A 21,683-nucleotide genomic window follows, 5' to 3' on the forward strand; every position below is an offset into this window, starting at 1 on the left:
TGTGTCATATGACATGGGCAATCATGGTCTTTCCATGACCATGATTGTTCTTGGCAAATTTTTCTACAAAAGTGGTTTGCCATTGCGTTCTTCTGGACAGTGTCTTTACAAGACAGGTAACCCCAGCCATTATCAATACTCGTCAGAGATTGTCTGCCTGGTGTCAATGGCCGCATAACCAGGACTTGTGATATGCACCAGCAACTCATACGACCATTCACCACCTGCTCCTATGGCTTCACATGATCCTGATTGAAAGGTGGGGTAGTGGCTAAACAGGTGCTACACCTTTCTCAAGGATGATCTGCAGGCTAGTGGAAGGAAGGAGCACCTTACACCTCCTTTGGCAGAGACCAATCTCCACCAGTGCTCAGGTAAACCTATTTTAAATTAACCAATGCAACTTTGGGGGCATCTTGTTCCAGTTTCCTGACCAAATCCATAATGGGAACTCCACTCTAATCTCCATACATAAAAACAATTGTCATTAACACTATTTCCTGTAAATGACTATGCCATTTAGACAAATGACTACAAGAACAAACTTGCATGAGAAGTATTTAGAAAAATTAATGAAACAAAATGCTTTTAAGATTTATTTTGGAAGGTAACACTGAGCATCATAGGAAGTCATTCCTACCTGTGGCCATCAAACATTACAACTCCTCCCTCGGAGAGTCAGACACCCTGAGCCAATAGGCCGGTCCTGGACTCATTTCCACTTGGCATGATTAACTTATTATTATTTAATTATTTATGGTTTTATATTGCTATATTTCTTCACTATTCTTGGTTGGTGCGGCTGTAACAAAACCCAACTTCCCTCGGGATCAATAAATTATGTCTGTCTGTCTGACTGTAAATAATAGCTTGCTCTGGTTAATAACAATCAGCTTTAAACAAACTGTTTCAAAGCATCATCTGAACTATGAAGAAAAGATTTATTACCATAAGAAAAAGACTTGCATTAGTAGGTCCTAATGCTTCTAGAGACTCAGGCTCATCATCTGGTCTCTTATAATGGAAGACAGTCCCAGCAATATTGAACTCCTGTGGTGTATCAATGGACCAGCCACCATTAACAAAGTATTCATCACTGTCAGATTTCAGTGCTAAGAAAGAAAATGAAACAGTATCAATTATATTTATTTATTGTGGTAACAATAATTTATGCTTTGCACTGTAATGCTGCCACAAAACAACAAATTTCATGACATTTTAGGTTACAACAGAACATTGATAAGATGCAGGTGGAGTTTAACCTGGAACCTTTCACATTCCAACATGAAAGTTCGAAGTGATTCACCTTGGAATGCTGAATTTGAAGGCAGAATGCAGGTTTAATGGCAAGATTCTTAGCAGTGTAGGAACAGAGGGATCTTGGGCCCATGTCTTTAGATTCCTCAGAGTTACTGTGCAAGTTGATGGGCTGTAAAGAGTATATATGGTATGTTGGCCACTAATCTGAGGATTGAGTACAAGAGTCATGAAGTAATATTGCAACTCTATAAAACACTGGTTAGAACACACTGAGTACATTGTGTTCGGTTCTGGTTGCCTAATTATAGGAAGGATCAGAGATTTACCAGGATGCTGTTTGGATTAGAAAGTATGTCTTATGAGGATAGATTGAGCAAGCTAGGATTTTTCTTTTTAGATTGAAGGAGGATGAGCGGGGACCTTTTCGAATTGTACAAGATGATGAGAGGCATAGATCAAGCGGATATCCAGTGCTTTTTTTCCCATGACAGAAATGGCTATTATTGGGGAAAATAGTAGTTCTAAGGTGATCGGAAGAAAGCATAGAGGGATGTGCACAGTATGTGGTGAGTGTGTAGAATGCTCTGCCCGGGGTGGTGCAGCTGCACCAGGGACATTCACAAAACTCTTAGATATTAAGTCACATAGATGATAGAAAAATGGAGGGAGACGTAGGAGGGAAGGATTAGATTAATCTTATAGTAAGTTAAGAAGTGCACAGCATTGTGGATGAAAGGCTTCTACTGTACTGTAGTGTTCTATGTTCTAACCATCTCAAGGTATCCGTCCTGTTTTAATTCTGGCCCCTTCAACATTCCTGTGATGAATTGTTTCAAAACAGTCATCAGTCCCTGCATACACGCAAGTGCCTAGTTGTGCCCTACTAAAGCTCTTCTTCTCCCTTTTTTAAGAAGGTCCATATAAACTGTCATCTTCAAAGATCATTTAGCCATCTGATCTAACATTTTCATTATGTACCAAATTTTGCTGACAACACATTGTGAACTGCCTTAGAACATTACACTACATTTAGAGAGCAGCAGAAATACAAGATGTTACTGAGAAAGGTGATAAAGGCTGATAAACACTAAAGTTCATGATTATCATTTATTAGTTATTCAGCCAAAATACATTACTGAAAGAACAAAATACTTCTAGGACTAAGCATAATCAATCTAGTAAAAAAAATTAATATGAAGGCAGCACCAAAGGAATTGATTGGATAAATTTTGAATTTACCAAAGAAATGTAAAATTGAATTGTTGACAATAATAAATAGTGTCCAGTTTCTTTAGAGGGATACACAAACACAACTTGTATTTTACATTCAGTTGTTGGGTTGGACATCTTTATTAATGTTTAGGCTGAATGGTGAGCTATGGTGAAAATTGCATGAGAGGCAGGGAAAGACCTTGATGATTTGGATCACTATTATAAGATACAAAATATGGTACTGCATACTAAGAAAATAATATGTTGGTTCGAATTCATCAGAAAGCTTGGGTTATAGAAATGAAACATCAAGAACAATTGTTTCTGCTGACATAGGATTCTGAAATAAAAACAGTAAAGATTCACTAGCATAAATATCAGAGAAAATAAAAAAAGAGAAAAGTAGATACTGGTAACACACACAAAATGCTGGAGGAATTCAGGAGGCCAGACAGCATCTATGGAAAAATGTACAGTTGACGTTTTGGGCCGAGACCCTTCGGCAGGACTGGAGAAAAAAAAATGAAGGGTAGATTTAAAAGGTGGGGGAAGGGAGAGAGAAACACAAGGTGATGGGTGAAACCTGAAGGGGAGGGATGAAGTAAAGAGCTGGGAAGTTGATTGGTGAAAGGGATACAGGGCTGGGAAAGGGGGAGTCCAATAGCAGAGATCAGAAGACCATGGAAGAAAGAAAATTGGGGAGGAGCACCAGAGGAAGACGATGGGTGGGCAAGGAGATAAAGTGAGAGAGGGAAAAGGGATGGGAATGGTGAAGGAGTGGGTGGGTACAGCCATTTCCGGAAGTTCAAGAAATTGATGTTCGTGCCATCAGGTTGGTGGCTACCCAGACTGAATACAAGTTGTTGTTACTCCAACCTGATTGTGGCCTCATTGCAACTGTAGAGGAGGCCATGGATTGTCATATCAGTATGGGAATGGGAAGTGGAATTAAAATGGGTGGCCACTGGGAAATCTTGCTCTGGGACACATGCACCTGCCCCTACACCTCCTCCCTCACTACCTTTCAGGGCCCCAAACAGTCCTTCACAGTGATACAACACTTCACTGTGGACCTGCTGGGGTTATATACTGTATCTGGTGCTCCCGGTGTGGCCTCCTATGTATCAGTGAGAACTAATGTACATTGGGAGACTGTTTCACCGAGCACCTACACTCTGTCCGCCAGAAAAGCTGGATCTCCCAGTGGCTACTCATTTTAATTCTACTTCCCATTTCGATATGTCAATGCATAGCCACCTCTACTGTCATGATGAGGCCACACTCAGGTCAGAAAAACAACTTACATTCTGTCTGGGTAGCCTCCAACCTGATTGCATGTACATAGATTTCTCGAACTTCCAGTAATGGCTGCCCCACCCACTCTCTCTCATCCCTTTTCCCTTTCACAACTGATCTCCTTGCATGCCCATTGCCTCCTTCTGGTGCTCCTCCCCCTTCTCTTTTTCCATGGCCTTTCGTTCTCTCCTATTGGACTACCCCTTCCACAGCCCTGTATCTCTTCCACCAATCAACTTTCCAGCTCTTTACTTCATTCCTCTCCCTCCCAGGTTCATCTATCACCTTGTGCTTTTCACTTCCCTCCCCCACTTTTAAAATTTACTCTTCATCTTTTTTCTCCAGTCCTGCTGAAGGGCCTTAGCCTGAAATATCGACTGTATATTTTTTTCATAGATGCTGCCTGGCTGCTAAGTTCCTCCAGCATTTTGTCTGTGTTGCTTGGATTTCCGGCATCTGCAGATTTTCTCTTGTTTGTAAGTAGATACTGGGCTTGTGAATTGACTCGTTTCTTGTGCTATAGATGCTGCCTGATCTGATAACTGGTATGTTAAGTTTTAATATTATATTTCCAGTATCTGCATATTGTTTTAAATTTTCAATTTATGAAAATATGTTTCATAAAGGAATAGAGTGACGTAGCATGGGTGATGCAGGCCTCCATTATTTTTCAATTACATGTATCATACTTCAGACAAGACACATCAGTGCATCATCTAAACAAGTTGGGTAAAGATTCAACTACACACTTTGGTTAAATAACACCGTTTGGTGAGAAGACTTAGCTGTCTAGTACATACAGAGAAAACCCTGTTGCTATTTTTTTAAAAGTGACTGTAACTTACCAAGGTAGTTTTGAGATACATTTAGTTCTTTAATCTCAATGTGGACTGATCCTTTAGGAATATGGATAACTTCGACATAACCTGAAAGAACCATATTTATGTAGTTATCAAAATTATTTAGTGGAATAGTTCACCATGGAACACATTTTCATATAGTTACACTATTCTGTGTATAGTTATTAAAATAACGTCAATATAACTTACAATCGACAGAAGGGCTTCTTCTTACTTAAGTACTTTAATGTGATTTCTTACATGTTCACCAAGTCATCTAACAAGCTGCATGCTCCATACTTCTTTCACATAAGATGCAACAAAGACTTTGTTGAATTAGACTGTTTGTTATTTTCTTTGCAGCTTTACAATTAATTACTTGCTTGTAATTTATATAACCACTGTTACTGTTCGTTAGTGTCATAGTCTGTATATGCAATTGTTCAGTTTGTCCCCTAGTGGTTCGTGTTCTTGATATCATTTTGGAAGCTTCTCTGGTGTTGCATTATTTGAATAGGGGCTATCTGATTGGTTAACTTTTATTTACAGATTTGAATGGAATGCTCCTTCACTGTGGGGTATAAAAAGTGCTGACCATGAGGCCCCGGTATCTTTTTGTTTCTCTCTCCCTTCACTCACCAGACCTCTATTACTGTCTGTTTTTCAATTCTCTTCTATTAGCATTTAATAAAACAATCACGAAGCAATAGATTTTGTGTCTCTTTCCTGACTTCCGAAAGAACCTTGGATTAGAAACATCAGAATCCAACAACATAAGTCAAAAAGTACATAAGTGCATCTCTCAGTATGGCTGAACATATCTGTTTGTTTTCCAGTTGTTCTAGAAGACAATTCTCCTATGGTCTCAGCAAGAGAACTCTCACTGGAAGTCAGTTAACTGATTTATGGTGTCTAAAGAGGTGGGACACAAAGAGAAGGTTTCACAAGAAGATATTAATGCAACTTTGGAACTTTAATTTCATTTTTAACCAGACCCTAATATAGTGGTCAATTTTAGTTCTGCTATACTATTTTTGCCCCTGAGAGATAAAATTTGTAGGTACAAAACTTTTTCTACAGAATCAATCATAAAAACCTATGCTGCTGGCACTTAAGTACGACTCAGAAGGAATTCTATACTGTGAGATGTGGCAACTTTGAGATGAGACACTAAATAGAGACATCTTTTATTGCAGTCTTAGTCACGGAATTGTTTGGCACAGAAATCGGCCCTACGGCCCACTTTGTCCATGTCAACCCTTTTGGCTAGCCACACTAATACCCTTAGCTGATATTAGGTCTGTATCCTTCTATGCCTAGTTTATTTAAGTTACTGTCTGTCTCTGAAATGTAGTGGTTGCAACATTTTGATGCAGTTATAAAGAAGGCAAGATAATGGCTCTACTTCCTTAGGAGTTTGAGTAGATCTGTTTTGTCACCTAAAAGACTCGAAAGCTTCTACAATTGTACCATACAGAGCACTCTGACTGGCTGCATTACTGTCTAGTATGTGGGAATTACTACACAAGATCAAAGAAAATTGAAAAGTGAGTCAGCTCCATCATGGGTACTAGCCTCCATAGTACTCAAAACATCTTCAAGGAGCAGTGCCTCAGCAAGGCAGCGTTCTTCATTAAGGACCCCCATCACACAGGACATGTCTTCTTCTCATTGTTACTATCAGAAGGAGGTACAGAAGCCTGAAGGCACAGACTCAGCAATTAAGGAACAGCTTCTTCCCCTCTTTTAAGTTTTCTCAATGGACATTGCACCCATGAACAGTACCTCACCACTATTTTTTATTTCTGTTTTTGCACTATCTATTTTAACTTAATTATTTAATATACACATAATTACTGTAATTCCATTTTTTCAATATTTATCATGTATTGCATTGTGCTGGTGCCACAAATTTAACAACATTTACCAGTGATACTGCACCTGATTCTGATAGTATCTGATTCTACCATCTCATCTGGCAGTGAGTCAGATATCTATCACTCTAAGTGGCAAAAAAATAAACATTTGCTTCAAGCCTCCTTTAAAATTCTATTCTATCACCTTAAAAATTGTCCTCTTGTTCTTAATATCCTTACCATGGGCAGGAAATTCTGACAGGCTACCCTCTCTATACCTCTTATAATTTTATACACCTTTATCAGGTCACTCCTCAGGCTTCAGGGAAAATAAACCCAGTCTACTCAATCTCTCCCCATAACCAAAGGCCTTCACTCCAGGTAACATAGTGGTTCATCTCTGCTGCACTGATAGGTCTGAAGGTGGATAAGTCACCTGGACCAGATGGTATACACTACAGGGTTCTGAAAGAGGTTATTGAAAAGACTGTGGAGGTGATCTTTCAAGAATCACTAAATTCTGGCATCATTCCGGTAGACTGGAAAATAGCAAATACCTCTCCACTTTTCAAGAAGGGAGTGAGGCAGAGGAAAGGAAATTGTAGAATAGTTAGTGTGACCCCAGTGATTGGGAAGATGTTGGAGTCGGTTGTTAGGAATGTGGTTTCAGGTATTGGAGGAACATGATAAAATAGGCCGTAGTCAGCATGGTTTCCTCAAGGGAAAATTTTGCCTGACAAATCAGTTAGAATTCTTTGAAGAAGTAATAAGCAGGATAAGCAAGCGAGAATCAGTTGATGTTATGTACTTGGATTTTGAGAAGACCTTTGACAAGGTGCCACACATAAGGCTGCTTAAAAAGCTATGAGCCCATAGTAATACAGGAGAATTTCTAACATGGATAAAGCAATGGCTAATTGGCAAGAGGCAAAGAATGGGAATAAAGGGAGCCTTTTCTGGTTGGCTGATGGTAACTAGTGGTTTTCCACAGGGATCTGTGTAGGGACGGATTCTTTTTACATTATACGACAATGATTTGGATGATGGAATTAATGGCTTTGTTGCAAAGTTTGCAGGCAATACAAAGATAGGTCGAGGGGCAGGTAGTTTTGAGGAAATAGGGAGGCTACAGAAGGACTTGGATTAGGAGCATGGGCAAAGAAGTGGCAGATGAAATACAGTATTGGGAAGTGTATGGTCGATCACTTTGGTAGAAGAAATGAAAGGATTGACTATTTTCTAAATGGACAGAAAATAGAAAAATCAAAGGTGCAAAGGAATTTGGGAGTCCTTGTGCAGAGTTCCCTAAAGTTTAATTTGCAGGTTGAGCCTATGGTGAGGAAGGTAAATGTGATGTTAGCATTCATTTCAAGAGGACTAGAATATAAAAGCAAGGATGTAATGTTGAGACTTTATAGAGTAATGGTAAAGCATTACTATTTGTGAGCAGTTTTGGGCCCCTGTCTTATAAAGGATGTGCTGAAACTTGGGAGGGTTCAAAGTAGGTTCACATAAATGATTCCAGAATTAAACGGCTTGTCATATGAAAAGCGTTTGATGGCTCCGGGCTTGTATTCACTGGAATTTAGGAGAATGAGGGGTGACTTAATTGAAAACTATCGAATGGTGTACGGCCTCGATAGAGTGGGTGTGGAAAAGATGTTTTCTTTGGTGGGAGTGTCCAAGACCAGAGGACATAGCCTCAAAATAGAGGGGCATCCTTTTAGAGTGGAGATGAGGAGGAATTTCTTTAGCCAGAGAGAGGTGAACCTGTGGAATTTGTGCCACAGTCAGTTGTGGATGCCAGGTTTTTATGTATATTTAAGCCAAAAGTTGATAGATTCTTGACTGGTCAGGACATGAAGGTATACAGGGGGCAGGGAGGAGCTGGGGCTGAGAGGAAAAATGGATCAGCCATAATGAAATGGCAGAACAGACTCAAATGGCCTAATTCTATATCTCATGGTCTTAATGTCTTATGGAGAACACCATGTGATTATACTGCGTATACTCCTTTTATGATACCAATAGCTTTGATGCTATTTTAGATAGAGTTCTATCTTACGAGATTAATTTTCCAGCGGTTTGATTGGGGCACGACTGCACAACTACATGGACTTCAGCCAGCGAGAAGAGTTTAAAAGGAGACGGTTATTTCTTCAGCGGTTTGATCGGGGCATGACTGCACAAACGCGTGGACATCAGCCAGTTAGAACAGTGAGAAGAGGCTTCAGCGATAATGGGTCGAGGCAAGGTAGGTTGCCTGTGTAGAATACAGACAGGAAGAATGTATGTGAGGCTGGTGTTCTGTGCTCAGTGTCAGATGTGGGAAGTTCGGGAGACTCCCAGCCTCCTGGATGGCCGCATCTGTGCCAGGTGCATCGAGCTGCAGCTCCTTATGGACCACATGAGGGAACTGGAGATGCAGCTCGATCCTGTCAGGGAAAGTGAGGAGGTGATAGAGAGTTGCTATAGGCGAGTAGTCACGCTGCGACCTGTTGAGACAGATAAGTGGGTAACAGTGAGCAGAGGGAAGGGCAGGAGTCAGATGTCAGAGAACACCTCTGTGGCTGTACCCCTTGACAATAAGTACTCCTGCCTGAGTACTGTTGGGGGGTGACAGCCTACCAGGGGGAATCAACAGTGGCCATGCCTCTGCCACAGAGTCTGGCCCTGTGGCTCAGAAGGATAGGGAAGAGGTTGGCAGCAGTGATAGTTAGGGGGTCAGACAGGCAATTCTGTGGATGTAGGAAAGAAGCACAGATGGTAGTTTGCTTCCCAGGTGCCAGGGTCCAGGATGTTTCTGATTGCATCCACAATATCCTGAATTGGGAAGCAGAATAGCCAGAGGTCATGGTACATATCAGTACCAACGGCATAGACAGGAAAAGGGAGGAGGTCCTAAAAGCAGACTACAGGGGTTTAGGAAGGAAGTTGAGAAGCAGGACCACAAAGGAAGTAATCTCGGGATTACTGCCTGTACCACGTGACAGTGAGAATAGGAATAGAGTGAGGTGGAGGATAAATGCGTGGCTGAGGAATTGGAGCAGGGGCAGGGATTCAGATTTCTGGGTCATTGGGACCTATTTTGGGGCAGGAGTGACCTGTACAAAAAGGATGGGTTGCACTTGAATCCCAGGCAGACCAATATCCTGATGGGGAGGTTTGCTAAGGCTATTGGGCAGGGTTTAAACTAGGATTGCTGGGGGTTGGGAAATAAACTGAAGAGGCAGTTGGCTCAAAAATAGAGAAAGCTTGGAGACAGTGTGAGAGGGAGGTGATAGAGAAGGGTCATGCTGAGACCGATGGTTTGAGATGTGTCTATTTTAATGCAACGTGCATCATGAACAAAGCGGATGGGCTTAGAGCGTGGGTCAGCACTTAGAGCTATGATGTTTTGGCCATTACAGAGACTTGGATGGCTCAGGGAAGGAATAGTTTTTTTCGAGTGCCAGGCTTTAGATGTTTCAGAAAGGACAGGGAGGGAGGCAATAGAGGTGGGGCGTGGCACTGTTGATCAAAGATAGTGTCACGGCTGCAGAAAAGGAGGAAGTCATGGAGGGATTGTCTACAGAGTCTCTGTGGGTGGAAGCTGAAATCAGGAAGGGGGTCAATAACTTTACTGGGTGTTTTTTATAGACCACCCAATAGTAATAGGGACATCGAGGAGCAGACAGGGAGACAGATTCTGGAAAGGTGTAATAATAACAGAGTTGTCGTGATGACAGACTTTAATTTCCCAGATATCAACTGGCATGTCTCTTGAATGAGGGGTTTAGATGGGGTGGAGTTTGTTAGGTGTGTTCAGGAAGGTTTCTTGAAACAGTATGTAGATAAACCTACCAGAGGAGAGGCTGTACTTGATCTGGTATTGGGAAATGAACCTGGTCAGATGTCAGATCTCTCAATGGGAGAACATTTTGGAGATAGTGATCACAATTCTATCTCCTTCACCATAGCATTGGAGAGGGATGGGAACAGACAAGTTAGGAAAGCGTTTAATTGGAGTAAGGGGAAAAATGAGGCTATCAGACAGGAACTTGGAAGCATAAATTGGGAACAGATATTCTCAGGGAAATGTACGGAAGAAATGTGGCAAATGTTCAGGGGATATTTGCGTGGAGTACTACATAGGTATGTTTCAATGAGACAGGGAAAGGATGGTAGGGTACAGGAACCCATGGTGGACAAAGGCTGTTATAAATTTAGACAAGGAGAAGAGCTTATGAAAGGTTCAAAAAACTGGGCAATGATAGAGATCTAGAAGATTATAAGGCTAGCAGGAAGGAGCTTAAGAAAGAAATTGGGAGAGCTAGAAGGGGTCATGAGAGGGCCTTGGTGGACAAGGTTAAGGAAAACCCTAAGGCATTCTACAAGTATGTGAAGAGCAAGAGGATAAGACATGAGAGAATAGGAACAATCAATTGTGACAGTGGAAAAGTGTGTATGGAATCGAAGGAGATAGCAGAGGTACTCAATGGGTAATTCGCTTCAGTATTCACTACGGAAAAGGATCTTAGGAACTGTAGCGATAACCTACAGTGGACTGAAAAGCTTGAGCATGTAGATATTAAGAAGAAGATGTGCTGGAACTTTTGGAAAGCATCAAGTTGGATAAGTGACCAGAACCAGACTAGATGTACCCCCGACTACTGTGGGAGGTGAGGAAGGAGATTGCTGAGAGTTTGGTGATGATCTTTGCATCATCAACAGGGTTGGGAGAGTGGAGTGAGAGGCAGCAGAGTGAAAGGGTTTTGGTGGTAACGGGATGAGGCAAGGCAGTTGTTGGATTGCAAAAGGAAGTAGTATGTGTGTGAGGACGGTTTTCTGTGGTCCGTGTCAGATGTGTGAAGTCCTGGAGTCTCCTGGCGTCCCAGACAGCCACATCTGCACCCGGTGCTTTGAGATGCAACTCCTAAGGGACCGTGTTAGGGAACTGGAGTTGCAACTCGATGATCTTCGTCTGGTCAGGGAGAGTGAGGAGGTGATAGAGGAGTTACAGGTAGGTGGTCGCTCTGGGGCCACAGGGGACAGAGAAATGGGTCACAGTCAGGAGAGGGAAGGGGAAGAGTCAGGTACTAGAGGGTACCCCTGTAGCTGTACCCCTTGACAATAAGTACTCCTGTTTGAGTACTGTTGGGTGGGGGACAGCCTACCTGGGGGAAGCGACAGTGGCCGTGTCTCTGGCACAGAGTCTGGCCCTGTGGCTCAGAAGGGTAGGGAAAGGAAGAGGAAGGCAGTAGTGACAGGGGACTCTATAGTCAGGAGGTCAGACAGGTGATTCTGTGGATGCAGGAAAGAAACTCGGATGGTAGTTTGCCTCCCAGGTGCCAGGGTCTGGGATGTTTCTGATCGCGTCCAAGATATCCTGCGATGGGAGGGAGAACAGGCAGAGGTCGTGGTATATATTGGTACCAATGACACAGGCAGGAAAAGGGAAGAGGTCCTGAAAGAAGACTACAGGAAGTTAGGAAGGAAGTTGAAAAGCAGGACCTCAAAGGTAGTAATCTTGGGATTACTGCTTGTGCCATGCGACAGTGAGAATAGGAATAGAATGAGGTGGAGGATAAATGCGTGGCAGGGAGCAGGGGGCAGGAATTCAGATTTCTGGATCATTGGGACCTCTTTGGGGGCAGGTGTGACCTGTACAAAATGGACGGTTTGCACTTGAATCCCAGGGAAACCAATACCCTGGCGGGCAGGTTTGATAGAGCTGTTGGGGAGGGTTTAAACTAGTTTGGCAGGGGGTGGGAATCAGAATGTGAGTGCAGGGATTAAGGTAGAAGGACAAGGGTAAGATGCTAAGAGTTCTGAGTTGATGAGGAAGGACAGGCAGGGGACAAAAGATAATTGTAGCCAGTTAAAGGGGTTGAAATGTGTCTATTTCAATGATAGTATTAGGAACAAGGAGGATGAACTTAGAGCATGGATTAGTACGTGGAACTATGATGTTGTGGCTGTTACTGAAACTTGGTTGGAGGAAGGCCAGGATTGGATGATGCAGGTTCCGGGGTTCAGGTGTTTTAAAAGGAATAGGATGGGAGGTAAAAAAGGTGGGGGGAGTGGCATTGATGGTCAGGGACAGTATCACGGCTATAGAAAGGGAGGACACTGCAGAGGGAGTGTCCACAGAGTCGGTCTGGGTGGAAGTCAGAAATAGGAAGGGATCAATCACTGTGCTGGGAGGACTCTACTGGCCCCCCAAATTGCCCTCGGGACACCAAGGAGCAGATAAGCAGGCAGATTTTAGAATGGTGCAGGAAATACAAGGTAGTAGTTATGGGTGATTTCAACTTCCCTCATATTGACTGGCACCTCCTGAGTGCAAGGGGGATAGATGGGACTGAATTTGTCAGGTGTGTTCAAGAAGGATTCCTGACACAGTATGTGGACCGGCCGACGAGAGGAGAGGCTATACTGGATCTAGTTCTGGGTAATGAACCTGGTCAGGTGACAGACCTCTTGGTGGGGGAGCATTTTTATGAGAGTGACCACAACTCTCTTAGCTTCAGCATAGCTATGGAAAGGGATAAAATCAGATGAAATGGCAGGAACTAGCGAGAGTAAATTGGAAACAGATGTTCAAAGGGGGAAGCACAGAAGTAATGTGGGAGAAGGTTAGGGACCACTTGAGCTGGGTTCAGGATAGGTTTGTCCCACTGATGAAAGGAAAAAATGGTAGGAAAAGGGAACTGTGGCTGACGAAACAAGTAAGGCAACTCATCAAGAGGAAACAAGTAAGGCAACTCATCATTTGAATCGGGAGCAAGTTACAGCTTGTGATTCAGCTGGGAGCTCAGAGAATTCGACCGTGTAGGTAGGATTTAAGCCTACCTGGTCAATACCTGTGGAGGAGGGGGAACTGCGCAGGCGCGAGTGACGTCAGCGTCGAGCGCGCACTTTAAAAGGCAGGACTTCTTTTCAGAGCGGGCAGCGGAGTCCGTGGAAGCAGGGTCCTGGGCTTTGGCTAAGTGGGCTTCGGCAAGCTTGTGTGATTGCTCGCTGAGGGGAAGAAGGAAAGGTCGCTAGGTGCTTTTTAGACTTATTCTATTAATCCAGTTCAGGTATGGGGGAGACAGTCAGAGCAGTGGTGTGCTCCGTATGCAGTATGTGGGAGGTCAGGGTCAACACAGTTGTCCCTGATGACCACACCTGCAAAAGGTGCGTCCAGCTGCAGCTCCTATCAGACCGAATTAGGGAGTTGGAGCAGGAGCTGGATGAACTACGGATCATTCGGGAGGCAGAGGCAGAGATAGATAGGAGTTATCAGGAGGTAGTCACACCAAAAAACCAAGAAGTAGGCAGATGGGTGACGGTCCAGAGAGGCAGGGGGAGCAGGCAGAGAGAGCAGAGCACCCCTGCGGCCATTCCCAGTAACAATAAGTATACCGTACTGGATACTGTTGATGGGGATGACCTACCAGGAATGAGTTGTAGTGGTCCTGCCTCTGGCACAGAGGTTGAACCCTCAACTAGAAAGGGGAGGAGGGAAGAGAAGAGAGCAATAGTTTTAGGGGACTCTATAGTTAGGGGGGCAGATAGGAGATTTTGTGGGGCAGATCGGGAGTCTCGGATGGTATGTTGCCTCCCTGGTGCCAGGGTCCGGGACATCTCAGTTCGGGTGCAGGCTATTCTTGAGAGTGAGGGCATGAACCCAGATGTAGTGGTCCATGTAGGATGATGTAGGTAAGGTGAGTGAGGGGGTCCTGCTTAGAGAGTTCAGGGAGTTAGGAGTGAAGCTGAAAGGCAGGACCTCCAGGGTGACAAACTCGGGATTGCTAGCTGTGCCATGTGCGAGTCAGGCGAAGAATAGAATGATTATGCACATTAATACGAGGCTGAGAGCATTGTGCAGGAAGGAAGGGTTCAGGTTTTTGGATAATTGGTCTTTGTTCCAGGGACATTGGGATCTGTTTCGAAGGGATGGTCTACATCTGAACCGGAGGGGTACTAACATTCTTGCAGGAGTATTTGCCAGTGCTGCTCGGGGGGGGGGGGGGGGGTTTAAACTAGATGTGCAGGGGGCAGGGATCCAGATCCAGAGGGTTGGTCAGAAGGTGCATGGGGTTAAATGTGTACAAGGTTTGGGTGATCTTGAGAAGGTCATCAAAATTCAAGGTGCAATTTGCCCGATGGAAGTTCAAGGAGCTGGGTTAGGTACAGTAGACAGTGTTTTAAGCAAAGAGAGGAGGAATGGGCTAAGAATTCTATACTTGAATGCGCGTAGTGTCAGAAATAAGACAGATGAGCTTGAAGCTCAGATGAAAATGGGGAACTACGATATTGTTGGGATAACGGAGACATGGCTGCAAGGGGATCAGGCCTGGGAATTGAGTGTACCAGGGTATACGTGCTATCGTAGAGACAGAAATATGGGAAGAGGGGGTGGGGTGGCCCTGTTGGTGAGGAATGAGATTCAGTCCTTAGCAAGAGGTGACTTGGGAACAGGGGAAGTAGAGTCTGTGTGGATTGAGCTGAGGAACAGTAAGGGTAAAAAGACCCTAATGGGTGTTGTGTACAGGCCCCCAAACAGTAGCGTGGATATTGGGTACAAGTTGATTAGGGAGAGTTAACATTGGCATGTGCTAAAGGTAATGCAGTCGTTATGGGAGATTTCAACATGCAGGTGGACTGGGAGAATCAGGTAGGTGCTGGACCCCAGGATAGGGAGTTTGTGGAGTGTCTATTTTTGGAACAGCTTGTGCTTGAGCCAACCAGGAACGAGGCTATTTTGGACCTGGTGATGTGTAATGAACAGGAATTGATAAGTGATCTTGAAGTAAAGGAGCCATTAGGAAGTAGTGATCATAACATGATAAGTTTTTATCTACAATTTGAGAGGGATAGGGGCAGATCAGAGGTGTCAGTGTTGCAATTAAATAAAGGAGACTACGGAGCCATGAGGGATGAGCTGGCCAAAGTTAAATGGGCAGATGCCCTGGCAGGAAAGACAGTGGATCAGCAGTGGCAGATATTCTTGGGCATAATACAAAAGATGCAAATGCAGTTCATTCCAATGAGAAGGAAGGATTCAAAGAAGGGGAAGGGGCCACAGTGGTTGACAAAGGAAGTCAGAGATTGTATAGCATTAAAGAAAAAGAAGTATGACAGGGCTAAGATGAGTGGGAATACAGATGATTGGGAAAGTTTTAAGGAACAGCAGATCTTAACTAAAAAAGCAATACGGAGAGTAAAAATCAGGTATGAGCTCAGTCTAGCCAGGAATATAAAAGGGGATAGCAAAAGCTTTTTTAGCTATGTGAAGAGAAAGAAGATAGTTAAGAACAATGTTGGCCCCTTGAAGAATGAATTGGGAGAAATTGTTATGGGAAACAGGGAAATGGCAACAGAATTTAATGCATACTTTAGATCTGTCTTCACCAGGGAGGACACAAGCAATCTCCCAGATGTATGGATGGGCCAGGGTCACAAGATATCAGAGGAATTGAGACAGATTGACATTAGGAAAGAAACTGTGATGAGTAGACTGGTAGGACTGAAGGCTAATAAATCCCCGGGTCCAGATGGTCTGCATCCGAGGGTTCTAAAAGAGGTGGCTCAGGAAATTGCGGATGCATTGGTAATCATTTTCCAATGTTCCTTAGATTCAGGATCAGTTCCTGAAGATTGGAGAGTGGCTAATGTTGTCCCACTTTTCAAGAAGGGAGGGAAGGAGAAAACGGAGAACTATCGCCCTGTTAGCCTAACGTCAGTCGTGGGGAAGATGCTTGAGTCCATTATTAAGGACGAAATAGTGGCACATCTAGATGGCAGAAATAGGATTAGGCCGAGCCAGCATGGATTTACCAAGGACAAATCATGCTTGACTAATCTGTTGGAGTTTTTTGAGGGTGTAACAAGGATGTTAGATGAGGGTAAGCCAGTAGATGCTGTGTACCTAGATTTTCAGAAGGCATTTGATAAGGTGCCACATAGGAGATTGGTGAGTAAAATCAGAGCTCATGGCATTGGGGGCAGGGTTTCAACATGGATAGAAAACTGGTTGGCAGATAGAAAGCAAAGGGTAGCAGTGAATGGGTGTTTCTCAGACTGGCTGGAGGTGACTAGTGGGGTACCACAGGGCTCTGTATTGGGACCACAGCTCTTTACGATTTATGTCAATGATTTAGATGAGGGCATTGAAAACTATATCAGCAAGTTTGCTGACGATACTAAACTGGGTGGCAGTATGACATGTGAAGAGGACGTTAGGAGAATACAGGGAGACTTGGATAGGCTGAGTGAGTGGGCAGATACTTGGCAGATGTCATTCAATGTGAATAAATGTGAAGTTATCCACTTTGGAAGCTGGAACAAGAGGGCAGAGTATTGTCTGAACAGTGGCGAGTTAGGTAAGGGAGAAATGCAAAGAGACCTAGGAGTCCTAGTTCACCAGTCAATGAAGGTGAATAAGCAAGTGCAACAGGCAGTGAAGAGGGCAAATGGAATGTCGGCCTTTGTTACAAGGGGAATTGAATACAAGAGCAAGGATGTTCTTTTGCATTTGTACAGGACCCTGGTGAGACCACACCTGGAATATTGTGTACAGTTTTGGTCTCCAGGTTTAAGGAAGGACATTCTGGCAATTGAGGAAGTGCAGCGTAGATTCACTAGGTTGATTCCTGGGATGGCAGGGCTGTCTTACGCAGAGAGATTGGAGAGATTGGGCTTGTACACTCTGGAATTGAGGAGATTGAGAGGGGATCTGATTGAAATGTTTAAAGATAATTAAAGGATTTGATAGGATTGAGGCAGGAAATATGTTTCAGATGTTGGGAGAGTCCAGTACCAGAGGGCATGGATTGAGAATAAGAGGTCAGTATTTAAAACAGAGTTGAGGAAGAGCTTCTTCTCCCAGAGAGTTGTGGAGGTGTGGAATGCACTGCCTCGGAAGACGGTGGAGGCCAATTCTCTGGATGCTTTCAAGAAGGAGCTGGATAGATATCTGATGGATAGGGGAATCAAGGGATATGGGGACAAGGCAGGGACTGGGTATTGATAGTGAATGATCAGCCATGATCTCAGAATGGCGGTGCAGACTCGAGGGGCCAAATGGTCTACTTCTGCACCTATTGTCTATTGTCTATTGAAAAAGGAAGCATATGTTAGATATAAGAAGCATGAAGTAGGAGGGGCTCATGAGAAATATAGGGTAGCCAGGAAGGAGCTTGTAGGATTAAGGAGAACCTCAAGGCATTCTATGCGTATGTGAAGAACAGGAGGATGACGAGAATGAAGGTGGGACCGCTAAAGGATAAAGAGGGCAACATGTGCCTGGAGGTGGAGGAGGTTGGGGAGGTCCTAAACGAATACTTTGCTTCAGTATTCACAAGTGAAAAAGATCTTGATCAGGATGTGGCCGAAGCAGAGCCGGCCTGTGTGCTGGACAATGTGGAGCTTAAGGAAGAAAAAGTGCTGCGTCTTCTTAAAAACATTAAGATTGATAAATCCCCAGGGTCGGATATGATACACCCCAGGTTGTTGTGAGAATTGAGAGAAGAGATTGCAGGAGCATTAGCCATGATCTTTGAATCCTCTTTGGCTGCAGGGGAAATGCCAGAGGACTGGAGAATGGCAAATGTAGTTCCCTTGTTTAAAAAAAGGTAATAGGGAGAAACCTGGGAACTATAGACCAGTGAGTCTTACGTCAATGGTCTGCAAACTACTGGAAAGGATTCTTAAGGATAGGATCTACGAGCATTTGGAGAAGTACAGCCTATTCATGGATAGTTAACATGGGTTTATGAAGAGAAGATCATGCCTCACGAGCCTGATAGAGTACTTTGAAGAGGTAACAAAAGAAATTGATGAGGGTAGGGCAGTGGATGTGGTCTATATGGATGTTAGCAAGGCATTTGACAAGGTCCCTCACGAGAGACTCATCCAGAAAGTCATGAGGCATGGGATAAGTGGAACCTTGGCTGTTTGGATAAAAAAAATTGGCTTAAAGGAATAAAACAGAGGGTACTTGTGGAAGGAAAGTATTCTGCCTGGAGGTCGGTGACTATTGGAGTGCTTCAGGGATCTGTCCTGGGACCCCTGCTATTTGTGATTTTTATAAATGATCTGGATGTAGAGGCGGATGGATGGGTGAGTAAGTTTGCGGATGACACGAAGATTGGAGGAGTCGTGGATGGAGCTGTAGGTTGTCGAAGGTTACAAGAGGATATAGCCAGGCTGCAGAGTTGGGCAGAAAAATGGCAGATGGAGTTCAATCCGGACAAGTGTGAGGTGATGCATTTTGGAAGGACAAACCAGAAGACTGAGTACGGGATTAATGGTCAGTTACTTAAGAGTGTGGATGAACAAAAGGACCTTGGGGTTCAAATCCATACATCCCTCAAGGTCGCTGCACAGGTTGATAGGGTAGTTAAGAAGGCCTATGGGATGCTCGGCTTCATTAACAGGGGGATTGAGTTCAAGAGTACAGAGGTCATGTTGCAACTCTACAAATCTCTGGTGAGACCGCACTTACAGAGTATTGTGTTCAATTCTGGTCACCTCATTATAGGAAGGATGTGGAAGGTATGGAGAGGGTGCAGAGGAGATTTACCAGGATGTTGCCTGGTTTAGAGAACAATTCATATGAAGCAAGGTTAGCAGAGCTGGGACTTTTCTCTTTGGAGTGTAGAAGAATGAGAGGGGACTTGATAGAGGTCTGTAAGATTATGAGAGGCATAGATAGGGTAGATAGTCAGTACCTGTTTCCCAGGACATCAATAGCAAACACCAGAGGGCATATGTACAAAATTAAAGGAGGGAAGTTTAGGGGAGACATCAGGGGTAAGTTTTTTTATACAGAGGGTTGTGAGTGCCTGGAATGACTTGCCAGGGATGGTGGTGGAGGCTAAAACATTAGGGGTATTTAAGTTCCACTTGGACAGGAACATGGATGAAAGAAAAATAGAGGGTTATGGGGTAATGTGGGTTTAGTACTTTTTTTATGGATTATATGGGTCGGCACAACATGGAGGGCTGAAGGGCCTGTACGGTGCTGTAGTGTTCTATAGTTCTATGTTTCCAGAGCATTGGTGGGTTGCAGATGTTTTTCCATTATTCAAGAAAGGGAGTAGAGATAGCGCTGGTAATTACAGACCAGTGAGTCTTACCTCAGTGGTTGGTAAGTTGATGGAGAAGATCCTGAGAGGCAGGATTTAGACATTTGGAGAGGCATAATATCATTAGGAATAGTCAGCATGGCTTTGTCAAAGGCAGGTCATGCCTTACAAGCCTGATTGAACTTTTTGAGGATGTGACTAAATACATTGATGAAGGAAGAGCCATAGATGCAGTGTATATGGATTTCAGCAAGGCATTTGACGAAGTATCCCATCCAAGGCTTATTGAGAAAGTAAGGAAGCATGAGTTCCAAGGGGACATTGCTTTGTGGATCCAGAATTGGCTTGACCACAGAAGGCAGAGAGTGGTTGTTGACGGGTCATATTCTGCATGGAGGTCGGTGTCCAGTGCTGTGCCTCAGGGATCTGTTCTGCAACCCCTCTTCTTCATGATTTTTAAAAATGACCTGGATAAGGGAGGGATGGATTAGTAAATCTGCTGATGACACAAAGATTGGAGGTGTTGTGGATAGTGTGGAGGGCTGTCAGAGGTTCTAGTGGGACATTGATAAGATGCAAAACTGGGCTAAGAAGTGGCAGGTGGCATTCAACCCAGATAAGTGTGAAGTGGTTCATTTTGGTAGGTCAAATATGATAACAGAATATAGTATTAATGGTAAAACTCTTGGCAATGTGGAGGTTCAGTGGGATCTTGGGGTCCGAGTCCATAGGACACTCAAAGCTGCTGCGCAGGTTGACTCTGTGGTTAAGAAAGCATACGGTGAATTGGCCTTCATCAATCATGAGACTGGGTTTAGGAGCCAAGACGTAATGTTGCAGCTATACAGGACCCTGGTCAGACCCCACTTGGAGTATTGTGCTCAGTTCTGGCCTGCATTGTGGTGTAGATTTTCTACGTTTCTAGTTTCTTTCGCAGTACACAAAAAATCTGGAGAAATTCAGCAAGTTATTCAGCATCTATGGAAATGAATAAGCGTTGGACATTTTGGGCCAAGACCCTTTCTTGGGACTGGAAAGGAAGGGGGAAGATGTCAGAATAAGAAGCTGTGGGGATGGGGGCAGGGCAGGAGGTCAAGCTAGAAGGTGATAGGTGAAGCCTGGTGGGTGGGTGAGGGGAAATGAAGAATGAAGCTGTGAGCTGACAACTGGAAACGACAAAGGGCAGGAGAAGAAGGAATCTAATAGGAGAGGAGAGTGGACCATGTGAGAAAGGGAAAGAGGATGGGCACCATGAGGGAAGGTTATAGGCAGGTGAGAGGCCAGAGGGGGGAACTGAAGAAGGTGTGGGGGGGGGGGAATTACTGGAAGTTGGAGAAATTGATGTTCGTGCCATTAGACAAGTAGCTACCCAGGTGGAACATGAGGCATTGCTCCTCTAATGTGAGAGTGGCCTCATTGTGGCAGAAGAGGCAACGGGCCGACATATCTATGGCCTCCTCCTCTTCTTAACTGAACATGAGATTCCAGTAAGATGTCAGACAAGCCTCTCAACTGTTGGATAAAAGCTACTTCACACTCACTGAATTCCAGGATTATTTTCAATGTGACACAAATCTTACAGAACCAGAATATGGTCTATTTTAAGGACAACTACTTCACATTACATTGTAGGTATGTGAGTTGGATCTCTCCTGCAGTGTACTAAGGAATTCTTGAGGCCATATAACTGAACTGCAGTTTTACCCCAGTCTCATTCCAACTGGTGTCTTTCTCCTCATTGCTTCCAAAACAAGTAGTTACGCCAAGCTAACTGTAATTTTCAGATAAGCTTCACACTCCTGAGAAGAAAGAAAATTAATATTTAGAAGTTAGTTTGCTAGCCCTGTTATTATTGGAATGCTCAAATTAGATTTATCTTACCTCCATGAGGATTTGATTCATTGAAAATTCCTTCTATAGTTTCACAAGTACTCCCATCACCACCACAGACTCTGCAGCGATCCTCTCTTACATCTGAACCCAGAGTGTGATCACAGCCCACATGCTACATAGGAAGGAAGTGAAAAATGTCAGATTATTCTGTTAAAACAATTTCATTTTTTGCTATTTTCATAATTTTAGACCTATTTCCAAAGAATCTGATATTGTCTTCAAGGAATCTTTTAATTGTCCAAAAAATGTCTTTTAATTCATTACTTGAA

General features: G+C 43.7%; 1 protein-coding gene across 1 annotated transcript in view; it reads right to left on the reverse strand.

Annotated features, from left to right (window-relative positions):
* LOC132405767 (A disintegrin and metalloproteinase with thrombospondin motifs 6-like) overlaps positions 1-21,683 on the reverse strand; it is a 183,939-nt gene that overhangs the window by 15,359 nt on the left and 146,897 nt on the right. Inside the window, exons 16-18 of the mRNA XM_059990779.1 lie at positions 21,403-21,526; positions 4,614-4,694; positions 949-1,112 (exon numbers count right to left, since the gene is read on the reverse strand). Coding sequence (XP_059846762.1) covers positions 949-1,112; positions 4,614-4,694; positions 21,403-21,526 — 369 coding nt within the window. The remainder of the gene's footprint in view (positions 1-948; positions 1,113-4,613; positions 4,695-21,402; positions 21,527-21,683) is intronic.

Source organism: Hypanus sabinus, chromosome 16 (genome assembly GCF_030144855.1).
Source record: "Hypanus sabinus isolate sHypSab1 chromosome 16, sHypSab1.hap1, whole genome shotgun sequence".
NCBI classification, from domain to species: Eukaryota; Metazoa; Chordata; class Chondrichthyes; order Myliobatiformes; family Dasyatidae; genus Hypanus; species Hypanus sabinus.